This window comes from Phragmites australis, chromosome 18 (assembly GCF_958298935.1).
Source record: "Phragmites australis chromosome 18, lpPhrAust1.1, whole genome shotgun sequence".
NCBI classification, from domain to species: domain Eukaryota; kingdom Viridiplantae; phylum Streptophyta; class Magnoliopsida; order Poales; family Poaceae; genus Phragmites; species Phragmites australis.
Window position 1 is genome coordinate 15,640,625 of NC_084938.1, and position 14,239 is coordinate 15,654,863.

General features: G+C 45.3%; 1 protein-coding gene across 1 annotated transcript; it reads right to left on the reverse strand.

Moving 5' to 3' along the window:
- Positions 1 to 7,379: 7,379 nt before the first annotated feature.
- On the reverse strand, positions 7,380 to 10,693 carry LOC133898453 (receptor-like protein kinase HSL1). Its single transcript, XM_062339154.1, has 2 exons — positions 7,978 to 10,693; positions 7,380 to 7,884 (listed from the first exon to the last, which is right to left on the reverse strand). Exons 1-2 carry the CDS (start codon positions 10,511 to 10,513, stop codon positions 7,505 to 7,507), a joined length of 2,916 nt encoding a protein of 971 aa, XP_062195138.1. The 5' UTR covers positions 10,514 to 10,693; the 3' UTR covers positions 7,380 to 7,504.
- Between the last annotated feature and the right edge of the window lie 3,546 nt (positions 10,694 to 14,239).

Here is a 14,239-nt window from a genome sequence, read left to right on the forward strand (position 1 = left end):
GAGCCACGATTTTTACGTGGAAAACCCTTGCGGGAAAAAAACTACGGGCGCCAATCGGCGATCTTCACTATATCAGAGATGTGTACAATGCAGAGGATTACAATGAGCCTCTCAGCTCTTCTTGCAGCTTACAAGATATATTTATAGGGGTGGACACATACGACTCGAATCTAATACGGATTATTCCGGAATATGGACCGAAGACGTCTCTTGTATGACCCAATAAAAATTCGGATCACAATCTAACAGAGCGAGAATGGATGGGGCAGGCACTCACACTTCATCGCTTCAATTATGAGAAAGGGAACCAGAAGTACATAATCTGGGGTCTGACCGCCGGCATCCTGATCCATGCTGCTTCAGTTGTATACCAACGACCACCGGACTCTGCTGAGAGAAGAGCACAATTCAACTTGGCAAAGTATTCAAAGGAGTGTTCTTCGATGCCATGATCAGGACCTACTAAACACTAATGTCTACGACACTGACACGGTCTCAATTATGTCTGATTGGAGCATACAACAGAGAACTACAAATTGTTGTATTATACAAGGGGACCCCAAATCATATGATTTCGAGTGAATTGCACAAAACATTATGTTTTGGTGCCACTTTCTCATATTACACCATGTTTTAGACTTTCTTGCCCAAAACACTAGGTTTTAGCCTGAACTTTCTCACATTACACCAAGTTTTACCTCTCACCAACCTAGAGTGGCCTTGGAATGTCACACGTGTAACATAGTGGTTGCTCTGTTTGTGCATAACAATCTTATGGTTTGGACCATTGATGAAAAAATCAGTCGATTAATCGGTGATCGGCGGGGCAATGGGTAGATTAGCCTGTTATCGGCTCTAAAATCGGTCGGTTGATTAATCGATCTGACAACCTGATTAATCGGGTTGACCACCTGATTAATCGGTGATTGACAGGGCAACGAGTAGATTAGCCTATTATCGGCTCTAAAATCGGCCTGTTGATTAATCAGTTTGACAACCTGATTAATCGGGTGGACCCCACTAATTAATCAGTGATTGACAGGGAAACAATTAGATTAATCGGTGATCGGTGGGGCAACGAGTAGATTAGCCTATTATTGGTTCTAAAATCGACCAGATGGTTAATCGATCTGATAGCCCGATTAATCGGTTGGACCATCGATTAATCGGGTTGGCTGGCCGATTAATCCCTTGACTCGGTCGCAAAACGGCTCGCTGAAAGTGTATCTAGCCCTTATATGTGGTTTTAGTAATTAATAACAGTACCTACGGACTAACTATGTTATTGAGAATTGTTAGTATGATATTCTATAGGTGATACATGAAGGAAAGATATGCATGAAGATCAATGAGCTCTAGGTGATGCTTGGGTAAGTGATGACAATATTTATGAACTAACAATGATGTTAAGAATTGTTATTAGATTATTTCATAAGAGATACATAAGAAATCAAGTATAAATTCATTGAGAAATACCATGAGTTCAAAGATTTGCATCAAAGTCAATGAGTTTTTAGTGATGCTCATAAGAAGAAAGAAAAACTCATATAAGATTGGCGATAAACGTGAATGCTAAGTTACTTGTGGTGATCAAGTAATTAAAGGTATGTCATTATTAATAGAGTTTTATAGACTAATCCATATACTTTGTGCTTGAGAGTGAGTTAGTGTTAGGATCCATAAGAAGACATAATTTGAATTGAAATCATATATGTCAAGAGTAAGGAATAAAATTGGACTCTATATATGATAAAGTGAGCTTATTGAAGATGTCGAATACAAAATAGTTTTCTATAGCAATACGGTGAAGGACAAGTAAGACTCGGCTGCGGTGAACCATTTGGTGGTGAAGGACAAGCAAATAGCTTAGCGTTAAAGGACCAAGACGGTGGTGAAGAGTGAGTGAAGGGTTTGCGCTAATACCTTGCGACGCCGTGATAAGTTATGGGTGATTCGCATCAATCATATGAAGAATCAAGAAGAGATAGATTGAAGATTATATGAAAGTAGGCAACCCTTAAGGTTTGAAAGAAAGAAGCGGTACTTGAAAATATTCAAAGGCTTAAATTGGTTTAAACGAGTTTTACATTTGAATTTGAGTATAGGTATGTCGTACTATTAAGAGGGATACAACGTAAAGCTAATTGTCGTGTCTCAGTGCTCAAGAGTTTTTTTAACCAACCCAAAGTGAGAGTTAGCTTAAGGAGCCCGGTGCGGGAAGTGTGGAAGTGTAAGAATTAGATTTTAGAGTGTTTCTAGTTTGATCCAATGTGTTTGATGTCATGAATTCAATTGGTATATGTAGCCCTCTGAATAATCTTTCTATAGAGTTCAAAATTGACAAAATCGGACTTCGAGATCAAAAGTTATCTTCGTCTTCAGAGAGTCAACTGTGCTAAACGCGGATACTCTGGGTTGGCCGAAGACTCTGGGTTTAGCTCCGAGCCAGGTGGTCTACTAGAGCCTGAGTGTTTCATCTGGATACTCCTGGTGGTAGGAGTTTCCAAACTTTACTTAGCTAGAGCTCTCGGTTATGCGTTCTAGTGCCAACCCGGAGACTCCGAATTCGATTCGGATACTCGGGTCATTACAAAAAGCTGTGTAACGGCTAGTTTTTGGGGGTTAGGTATGAATACTCTCTCACCCCCATTCTTTGTTGCTGCCGCAAGAGAACAAAAAATAACATCTTTAGAGCCAAAAGAACTTTTTTTCACTCCATTTTAGTATGTGATTTGAGAAGAAAAATAAGTTAGGTTGAGAGATTGCAAGTTTCAGGGCAAATGAGCGTATCTCCCGTCTTGAGCACTTAGGTTCATCAGCAAGAAGTTTACGAAGCGTTTGTTACTCTTGGAGCTTTGAGCTCCTAGACGGCTAGGTGTTACTAGCAAGCACCCAAGGTTGTGGTGTGCCGTGGGAAGTTTGTGAAGGCTTCGATTTTATCTCCGAAAGAGAAGAAATCAAGAGTGGAAACCCAAACTCAATTGTGACCGAGCTTGGAGAGAAAAAGGGTTGAGAGAGACCCGGCTCAAGTGTGACCAAGCTCCTTAATGGAGATGTAGAAATCTCTAGAGGAGGTATTCGAACTTCGGAACAAATCTTGTGTCTCCTCACTTGTTTCCTTGTTCTGGTGTTCTTACTTAATATTTATGTATATTACTCGATCTACTTGTTCGTGTGAAATTGATTGTAGTTACTCTGTGGATCTACTTAGAATTATCACTTGGAACACACGACTTCATTTGGTTTGAGCTAGAACTCTTTAGATGCACTTTAATTTCAGTTTTATTTTATTTTTTTGCTGAACCCGGAGTATCCGAGTTAACTCGAAAACTTTGGATTCTGTACAATCTGAACCTGGAGTATCCGGGTCAACCCAGATTATCCGGTGTATAATATTTTCAGGGTTTTTCAATTAGAGTTTTCTTACATATATCTTGTTAGAATTGAATTTTTTTTGTCACTCTAGGATTGTAACTTTCACATTTTTTTATAATGATTGTACACTAGTTGAGTCTAGTATATTTAGAATTTTTACTTGTGAAAAATTCGTTAGTGTACAAGTTTATGCCAACAGTAAAAGTGGATGATTTTTTGTAAAAACGGGTATTCACCTCTACTCTAGATAACATCATTGTCTTTTCACTCGCACAGGTCCAAGTTGCAGCTCAGCTCCAGTTAGCGCGCCCCTCACGCTCAGCTCCTAATTGTGTGAATTGCTATCATGTGTGAACCTTTGTCATGTGCGCCGGACTATTGTCCTTTTTATTTGTATTTAGACTTTTAAGTCTATTTTTTGTGTTTAATTGAATGAGAATGATTGCTGCCTTTTTTTATGGAATTTATAGTTTATATTTGAAGCACACACTTATAGATTATTATTTATTTTGTAGATTTATCGTCTTCCAATCAAGAATTTATCATCAAAACTGCAATATCAAGCCATCAAAGTAACACCTTGTTGTCCTAGTCTTTGTGTATACCAACCGATTAATGATCGACCGATTAATTTAATTAATCCTCAATTAACCGATTAATCCCTACTCTCCAGCCGGTCGAGCAGCTATCGATCTCCAGATTTTTGAACTATGGTTTACACATAAAAATTTGAAGCATCATAGCAGATAAAATGAGGCATTTAAATGCCGCCGCTTTGACTCGATCACTGCTGCTCCGACTCGGTCTCTCTATGGGCAATTGAAATACATGAGAGCACCGCTTAAAGCAAACGAAGGGTTCAAATCATGTGGCTTTGCCACCCACATCAGCTCTACAGATGTGGCAGCACATGTGGCACATCCAAAGTATTTGTGTCACTGCCATATGGGACCAAGGGAAGTGAGATATAAAATTTGGTGTAATGTAAGAATGATTGGGCTAAAACATGGTGTTTTGTACAAGAAAGTCTAAAATCTAGTAAAATGTGAGAATATAACACTAAAACCTAGTGTTTTATGCAATTCACTCTATGATTTATATTCTTTTCACAACCTTTCACATGATAGAGTAATAGCATCAACATTTAGATCAATGTTACTAATATCAGAATACACCGGAGATTGTCCCTGCTTGTACGATCAAACACTTGCTCTAATGAAATTGGGTTATATATACGTCAGATTGTTCTGCTGATTCATTGTCCAATTACAAATTTGTGAACGCCTTTGATGTTACCGATCCTATTGGATCTGAATTTGGCCTCTACTTCTGGAATCTATCTCGTACAGCCTTCGACTCTCCTTTTCTTTTGCTCACTACAACCAGAACATGGTGTACCTTTTTCCGGTCCCCATCAGTCACACTGGCCCTGCTTCATGATGTTGATGTGTCACAAATTCCAATGGCTAAAATGCCAAATCCATGACCTGATGGTAACTTTGGAATGGGCAATGTAACTGGAGACACAAAAGCAAAAAGAAGCAAGCGAAAGGGTAGATGATAATAGCAATAGATTGCTGGTGCCTCTCCCAGTCTGCATGCAGATCATGGCGGTTCTTATATGTGCAAGGTGCAACCGAAAGGAGAGTATGTGATAGATTTTCATGTCCTTTTTCTTAGTTATACAGTTAACTGCACCTCACATTTCTGTTGCTTTTTGTTGTGCTGCATGGGGTTGGGTAGGTAGTGCAGGATTTCCCATGAAAAGAAATAGAAAATTCAAACTAGTGGTGAGTGCCTTTTGGGTTAGAACTTGGAGGAGTAGATTCATGGAGCCCACTGGGCATGGCTTTTGCAATTCTCATGGGTTCAGCATGTTGGGGGGGGGGGGGGGGTGGCTCCATGGGTGTCACCTCCATGGATCCCATCGCCCATGGATAGATATAACCATGCATTGCAACTCCCTGTACGTGCTCCATTCATTCATGGCCCGGTGTTGCCTTTGTGTAAAACAAGAGGCGACGAAGACCATACTAGCATTCCTCCTCTCATCTCATTCCTCACTTGAAAGACAAAACTTGATGCAAAAATAGGTGCTGCAAAACATGCCAATGAAGGTTAACCAAGAATCTTCCATGTCCTTCCTCCTGGTCCCAGGTTTTGCTCCTTTTTCAGCTTTTAGCAGCGTGGCTGCACCTTCCGGGGTTCAGGAGGCAGGGGTGTTCACCTGTGAAGGAAAACGACAGTAGCACTGGAACACAAGCTAAAAAGATTTATCTGCATACAGTCCAGTAGCAGTTAGCCAGTAGGGGATCATGGCCTGTCTTTGGAGACCACATCCACTTTGGGCAGCCAGGCGTGCACCTGTAGTGTAGTCCCATCCGGCTCGTTTCAGCCTCAGCCGCGTGCCGTGCCACTCTGCTCCTCTGAAAAGACGGCAACGGAGCCCTCAAAAAGAAAATAGCAATGGCATGGCATGGCACGGAGACATTGCTAGCAGTGCACCATGTGGGACATATATGTGCCGGCTTGCTTATAGTATTACCTGATTTTTTTTTGAAGCTTTATTAGTTATAATTTTGACAGCGATTGGACTAAAACAGATGGGAATAATGTAAGGAACACAAGGTGTATGCATGAACCGTGGAAACTGGAAGCAGCAGCGCTGAACATGCAGAGAGCCCTACCATCTCCTGTCGAGTTGTGCACAACACAAGGAAGCAGAAGCTGCAAGGAAGAGTCACTTGTCTAGTCTGTTCTCAACAGCGTCTGGAATTAGTGCCATGGAGTTCGCCCAGCAATAGAACACATCATCATTGTGCATTCAGTCATGCACTGCAAGCCATGGTCCACAGCTGCACATCAACACAGGCAGATGCAGGCTAAAAGCAAACACAACAAGATCTCACCCTTTTTTTTTTGGATCCGAACACACGCTGGAGTTCGCTCTTGGCCGGTTGGCGTGTGTAGCTGTGACTTTTTTGGTTTTGTTTTTTTCGTGTTCTTTTGCTACTGCTTTTAGGGGCTTCATAAAGGGATCCTCTTTTCTTCTATCTATTGAAACAAACAGGTAGAAGATCTACATATTTTATTGAATAAGAAGGAGAGGCTAAGACCAGCCAAAGATCATACAAACTGAGGCAAACAACAGAAACCCCGTAAAAGGCTGGAAACTAGCTACAATTCGCCCCACCACAAACCCAAAGTCTGAACTCGTCTTTAATCGTGGCAATCGTAGCGGCCGAGGTTGAAGCCTTATGTCTGAAGATGCGTGCGTTACGCTCATTCCACGGGATCCAATGATTAGCATTAGAATGGATTTCACAGCTTTCTTAGGGGAGTCAGCGCCCTCGGAGATAGTAGACCACCATGTATGCACATTCTCGGCGTGAGCCCACGAATCTGGAACGAGACCTGGTAGAGAGAGCCAATGCGCGACAGAGTCCCAGACCTGTCTACTAAATCTGCATTCCGCGAAAATGTGTAGCGCCGTCTCAGGAGCATGCCAACAAAGGGGGCAGTAAACATTATTCTCCCACTGTCGTCTGGCTAGTCTATCTATAATACAAAGGCGTGCAGCTCTCTCGCGTGTTCAAGAAAAAAATGATACAAGCAAAAAAGAAGAAGAAGAAAAAACAGAGGAAACATAAATCAGAAGGCCAACACAGCTTGTGTATAGGGTCTTATTCTGATATTGCCCTTTTCCACTAGAGTTGAATGTTTCCTACTGAAGGGCAGCCAAATGCAGAAATGGCAGCTAACAGCAGTGCTAATCGGTGGTTAATTTTGTTCCAATCCTTGTCACCTATAGTCATGTGATGACTGATAACTGAATGTATAAATTAAGCTCAAAAACTGAACTACAACAGAAGCACTTTTCATGACCAGCCATGAGCACTGGAAGATGCGAATGGTCCACAAAGTCAAATTTTTGTCATATTCTAAACCAATTCTTTGCCATGAGATAAATTAACATACTTCAAGAAAATAGTACACGATAAAGATATCAAAATGAGCTATTAAAGTGCAATATGAATCAAGCCTTGGACAAATCAAGCTTGTAGTTGAGTTCATTTTATAAGCAAGTACTAGATTCTGTAGGTACTAACAAATTTTCAGAGCGACAATGTCAGACATCAAGAGGTTTTCCCTCACTTGTCTTCAGCTTGCTCTCCGGTGGGGGTGGTGCTAGCGGCGGCGGCGTTGGCGCGGTCTCGAGCAGCAACTTCACGACGGCCCTCATTGACGGGCGGTTGATCGGGAGGCTGGACGTGCAGAATAGCGCGATGTGGAGCACCCTGACCATGTCGTCCCTGGACGCGCCGGCGAGCCTCTGGTCGAGCACGGAGTCCACCCCGTCGCGCTCGATGCCGCTGCACACCCAGCGCACCAGGTCCTTCTCCCCGAGCTCTGGACCGACGGGCCTCTTGCCGGTGACGAGCTCCAGCATCACCACGCCGAAGCTGTACACGTCGCTCTTCTCCGTGACGCGCAGCGTGTACGAGTACTCTGATCAGACGCACCCACGCGCGCAAGAAAATCACCGTCAGCTTGCCGCCGGCAAGAAATCGCGCGAAGCGTGTCAAGTTGCAGGTAGCTCACCGGGAGCGATATAGCCGCAGGATCCGGCGATAGCTGTCATGGCGGTCGGCCCGTCGCCGATGACCCTGGCGACACCGAAGTCGGCGACCTTGGCGCCGAGCTCGGCGTCGAGGAGGATGTTGTTGGACTTGACGTCGCGGTGCACGATCGGCGGCGCGCAGTCATGGTGCAGGTATGCGAGCCCCTCCGCGGCGCCGACCATGATACGGTGCCGCGCTGGCCAGTCCAGGAGCCCGCCCTTGCTGCCGTGGAGGATGTCGCCGAGGCTGCCGTTGGGCATGTACTCGTACACCAGCAGCCGACAGTCGCCGCTGCGGAAGCAGCACCAGAGCTTCACGATGTTCTTGTGCCGGATCCTGCCCAGAGTCGCCACCTCAGCATCGAACGTGTCCTTCGTGCCTTCCACGGCCTTGCCGCCGTCCCACAGCTTCTTGACGGCGACGACGGCGTCTTCACTGCCGTGCCTGACGACGGCCTTGTACACCTTACCGGCCGCGCCCATGCCAACTACGTTGTCCTCGTCGAGGCAGCCCAGGATGTCGTCGTCGTTGAACTCTACCTTGTGGAACGACGTGAGCGCCCACCTGGGCCTGCTACCTCCAGTGGCCTCCGCGGCGGACCCCTTGTGTTGGCTCCGGTACCCGTAGCAGAACCACGCCAGGCCAAGGAGCAGGATGACGCCGGCGACGGTGAGGATGGAGGCGACGCTGCCCACGAGGCCGCGGCGACCGGGGCTTGCTCGACGGCCGCTTTGACACATTCCGCGGCACAGATCCGGGTTGCCCAAGAAGCTGCCCTCGTACATGGCACCGGAGAACAGAGGAGGCAAAGCGCCGGTGAGCCGGTTGTTGGACAGGTTAAACAGGCTCAGTTTGAGGTTCTCCAATTGCACTGGCACATCGCCGGTGAGCTCGTTGTTCGACAGGTCAAGGGAATTCAGCACAGGGAGCTCGCCGAGCTCCGGCGGGATGGTTCCCGTGAGGTGGTTATCGGCAAGGTCCAGCTGTGTCAGCTTCTGCCACCGTCGAAGACCTTGTGGCAGCTCGCCAGAGAGCGAGTTATTCCTCAAATCAAGCTGACCAAGCGTGGAAACCTCGGAGAGCGACGCCGGCAGCGGCCCGGAGAACCCGTTGTTCGCGGCCGACAGCTCGAACAGTCTCGGCAGGCTGCCGAGTTGCGCCGGCAGCTCGCCAGTGAAGCGGTTGTTGGATATGATCAGCTGCGACAGGTTCTTTGCCATGGAGATGATCGGACTCACAGTGCCGGACAGCGCGTTCCCGGCGAGCTCAAGAAGGTACAGGTGCGGCAGGCCCCACATGGCCGGAGGCACAGCACCGGACAGCCCGTTGTTCGGCAGCCGCACCCGCGTCAGCGTCCGACATTGCCCGAGCTCCACCGGAATGGGGCCGACCAGCTCGTTGTTAAGTATCAGGAGCTGCTCCAACTTCCCGGCTCTGCACAGTACCGCCGGAATCCGGCCATAGAGCCGGTTGTCTGACAAGTCCAGAAACTCAAGAGGGCAGTTCTTCCCGAACTCCGAAGGCAACTCCCCGACAAGGCGGTTGGTGAACAGCCTCAGGTCGGCCAACGCAGGCGCCTGCGCCACCGTCTCAGGCACACGGCCGGACAGCTCGTTCTGGTACAGGTGCACGCTCTCCAGCCTCGGCGCAAGGAACAGGTCTGCCGGTATCTCGCCGGAGAGCCGGTTCATGGAAGCGTCGAAGAACCGCAGCCGCTTGAGCGCCCCCAGCCCTTTGGGCACCCTCCCAGTGAGCTTGTTCGAGTAGAGCTCAATCTGCACGACGTTCTCTAGTCTCCCGACGCTCGCCGGGATCTCTCCGGTGAGGTTGTTCGTGGAGAGGTCGAGATTGACGAGGCTCGTCAGGCTCCCGATCAACGACGGTGGGATCTCCCCGACAAGGCCGCAACCGGCGAGCCACAGAACGTGCAGCCCCGTGAGACCAGAGACGGAGCCGGCAACATCCGGCAGCGGTGACGGCGCGAAGGGGTTGTACGCGAGAAGGAGCTCCTTGAGCGGCGCCGTGGCGTTGGCCAGCAAGAACCCCGGGAACTCGCCAGCGAGCTCATTTCCCGCGAGGCTGAGCGTGTCTAGGGAAGGGAACCCGGAGCCGTATGTCCTTGGCACCTCGCCGGAGAAAGCATTGCCAGCGAGGTCGAGGTGCCTGAGCGACGGCAGCGCGGCAAGGCAGCCGGGCAGGGGCCCCGCGAGGGAGTTGTAGGAGAGGTCGAGGAAGGAGAGAGACCGCAGCGAGCAGAGCGGGGAAGGGAATGTGCCGGCGAGGGAGAGGTTGGAGAGGAAGAGGGAGCCGACGGCCGGAGCAGAGGAGTGTTGTCCGGGGTTGGAACAGAGGAGGTGCGGCCAGCGGCAGGGGGACGGGGAGTGGTGAAGGTTCCAGGATGCAAGGGCGGAGGCGGGGTCGGAGAGGGCGGACTTGGCGGCGAGCAGGGCGGAGAAGTCGGCAGCGGCGGCGAGGGGGAGGAGGCAGAGGAGGCGGAGCAGGAGCAGGTGAGTCATGGGGGAGGCGTGGGTGGAGTGGAGTGGAGTGGTGGGAGTGGTGGGGGTGGGGAGCTTAACCGCTGTCAAGAAGGGAGTGGGGTTTTAACTTTTGAAGTGTGGGCGGCGGCTGACTGGTGGGTCCATGGTTTTGTGTCTCTTTGCAAAGAGGTATTGCACTCCTCAAAGTTTGATCACATGGGCACGTTGGAAGCGCATGGTTTTTTTGTTCCTTTTTGGCGAGGGAAAACACACTATCCCTGCGATATTCATGAGAATTGCATGTCCCTTTCTGATCCAATCACAATCAAACGATCTTGCCTCAAGTAGGGATGAGAACGGATCTAATGCTGATGCTGAATGATATATTTGCCATAATCCTCATAATGTTTTAAAGTTGAGAAAAATATCAAGCAAAAGGTAAAATGATCATTTTATCTCTTTTAATATCATTAATTGCATGAGAAATGATATTGGTATTGGAAAGGGGATTACATAATGGAAAGGTAAAATTAGAAAATTTAGACTAAAATTATCTTAAATTTTTTGAACTATATATATTTTAAATATTATAAAGATGCTTAAACGTTATTTATTTTAAGACGAATAATTTTTTTTAACATGGATGAATAATTCTCATTTTTTTAACATGGATGTCGCGGCTCGAGGGGACGAATAGAAGTACACATATAATGTCAAACGTGAAAAGGAACGAATACAAACATAATCATCATTGGATCACAAGAACTCAATTAATTCATGCTTGTCTCCTCATCTTTTTAGGAGCAAAAAATACTCCCTCCATAACGTAATAGGATTTAAGAAAGTCTTTCAAAGTATACTAGGACTATTAATTTTTCTTACAATATATTATCAATTCCTACGTAACTAATATCTTATTAAAAGATAGGTGAAATACAAATATATTGATACATCTTTTGTACGTTAAACGTGCGCATAATTTGACTATTTGTTATTAAAAACTTATGAATTTTGACTTTTTTAAAACGCTAATGCGCCCTGATTTTAAAACAGAGGAAGCATATTTCATCGGAAACTCTATTTAAAGAGTCAACCCTACTTAAACATAAGAGAAACCATATCACTTCTCACAGAAGGATGATATTGATTAAATATAATCCCTATGAAAGCATGTAGCTAGTTCATTAGATAGGCACTTGCAAGTTGTAGTATAACATTAAATTTTTGTGAAAATCGATATAAATAATATTTAGTGGCATTTCATGAGTTTGTGTGGGACACTATGGAATTTCCTTGCTTTTGCAAACTGTTTACGATTTTGCAATCTCAATAAGTTATCTAATGTCGAATAAATTGGATAGAGTTTTGAAATACTATATTTGAGTTGAAAATCTTTACTTTTAGTACCCTTTTTCGAATTTTTTTGGTCTTCCAATGAAGATAAATTGTCTAATGATTAATGAACTGTCGCAATATCAAAGGTTGCACATTGCACGGATGTACAAATTTGTGTTTATATTTGACGGATAGCATAGCTCATTTACTTGTTTTTACGTAGCAAATGTGATCCGTACTCGTGGTCTAGGGGAAAAGCTATCGTCCTCCCCTCTATCTCTCCCTCCAATTTGTGAACCATCTATAGCCTTCGTGGCAAACCTTTCAGAAAATTATGTGAACCATTTTCTCCTCCTGCAGAGCCACTCATGCCATGATTTAGGTCTATTTAGTAGAGGTCCCTCTGATCCAAACATGATATATTTAGTAGAGCTCTCTCTGATCTAAACATGACATATTTGGTAAAGAACTCTCTAATCCAAATTCTCTACGGGAAGTGATTTTTTTAAGAAGTGATTCTCTGCTGAAAGTGATTCTCAAGTGATTATCTAAAATAAAATATATGAAGAAAATAATTTTGTATGGGAAGTGAATCAGAGGAAGCTGTTTTTTTCAGCTCTCAACTTCTAGTTTATTTCAGAGAATAACTCTCACGGATTCTACTCAGTGAGCTAAAAACTAGAAGCTACTATTTTACAGAGCTCCTCTTAATTTCAGCCGAAAAACTGCTTAGAAGGTCTGCCAAACAAAACATTAATATGTTTCCGTAACACATATTATAATAAAAGAAGACAAAAATTTCACGACCTAATGTAACATAGAGGAAAGACTAAAGGAACGTAGGAAAAACTAGGACGACCTCAGACCACGTTTGCACCCGAATTAAAGCAGCGATTTCTCAGTTCTACAGACGATCCGTTGTTGAAAACTAGATGCCTCGATCCATCTCTTCCAGATCTCCCATACATTGTTGATCCGCCGCTGGGGTCTCCAAACCTTCCCGTGTGAGTTCCAGGGGCTTTGAATGAAAATGCAGAGTTTTTTCAGACCCGATATCTCCGTTCAACCACCTACAACTCGATTTTGGTTTGGCCTTGTGTCACGGAAAATGGCTCCCGTGGCGCAATTTTAGTCTCCGTACTGCCATGTGGCTTAGCCGCGACTCCACATGCATGCAATCAGCGATTAAATTGGTAACACCGCCTTGCATGCATGCGTTGCTACAAGAAACGGAGTACGTAGAATCAATTCAGTATAATAATATATGAAATGTAAATATTAAACGTCTAGATACGTAAGGTAAATAATAAGATATTGAATGTATTTATAGAATGTATAAAATGTAAATATTAGACGTCTAGATATAGAAGATAATTAATATGAAATTAAATATATTTTTAGAAGAAGAAATGTTTGCACGGTGACTGTTTGATCAACTTAGATAAATAGTGTAGATCGTTCGATTTTACTATAATTCGTATATTTTATAGGAGTATAAATATATATAATTGTTGAGTAATGCACACATATCCTGCTGCGATGTAAATGCATGGAGTGTGATGCCAAAGATAATCAACAAGTAGCACAATATTTCTCCATCCAATTAGTCATGCATGGGTGTGAAGGTATGGGTGAGGGCTCAACTAGGAGCCTTAACTTTGTCATCCTCGTGTGGTGATTCGGCCACAATGAGGTAATGATAAGATATTTATCTAACGTGCTTGATGCTAGATTTATTTTATCTGTAACGACAAAATCCAGTGGCCACGGAATCAAGCCTCAACCCCACCTGAGGTGTAGTCTGGTAGACGCATGAAATTATGGAAACACATTATGCTGAATGAACCTCTCTCTCTCTGAAAAAAAAGAAAGAGAGGGAACAATGTCTGAGCCTATTCCATACCATCACTTCATCAGGCCCAAGGCCTAATCTCTGCTTGGGCTGACCCCTGAAACATTGAGTATTTTTTATTTTTTAATTAAAAATTTAAATAAATAGGTTTCTCGTGGAAAAAATTGTAAAATTAAACGCCTGCAACTCACTGAGAGGGTTGCAGCCCTCTGAGAGGGCGGTTAGGCCTGCTAATCGCTCCCTAGGAGGGCGGGTGGCCTAATCGCCCCCTTAGAGGGTGGAAAGGGGGTGCCCGCCCGTGCCCACTCCTTACCGCCCCCTGAGGGGGCGGGTACGGCTCCTTGCCGCCCTCTTAGGGGGCGGTAAGGGGGGCTACCCGCCCGCACCCGCCGGCCTCCGCCCCTCCACCATCCTCTATAAAAGGGGCTAAAAATAGCCAAAAATCATATTTTATTCAGAAAAAAGAAAAAATTGTGAAGAGGGAGGAGAGGAGAGGAGAGGAGAGGAGAGGGGAGGGGAGGAAGAGAGCCCGGTGAAGCCTTATTGCATTTAATTCGCGGATTTGAAGATCACTTTTC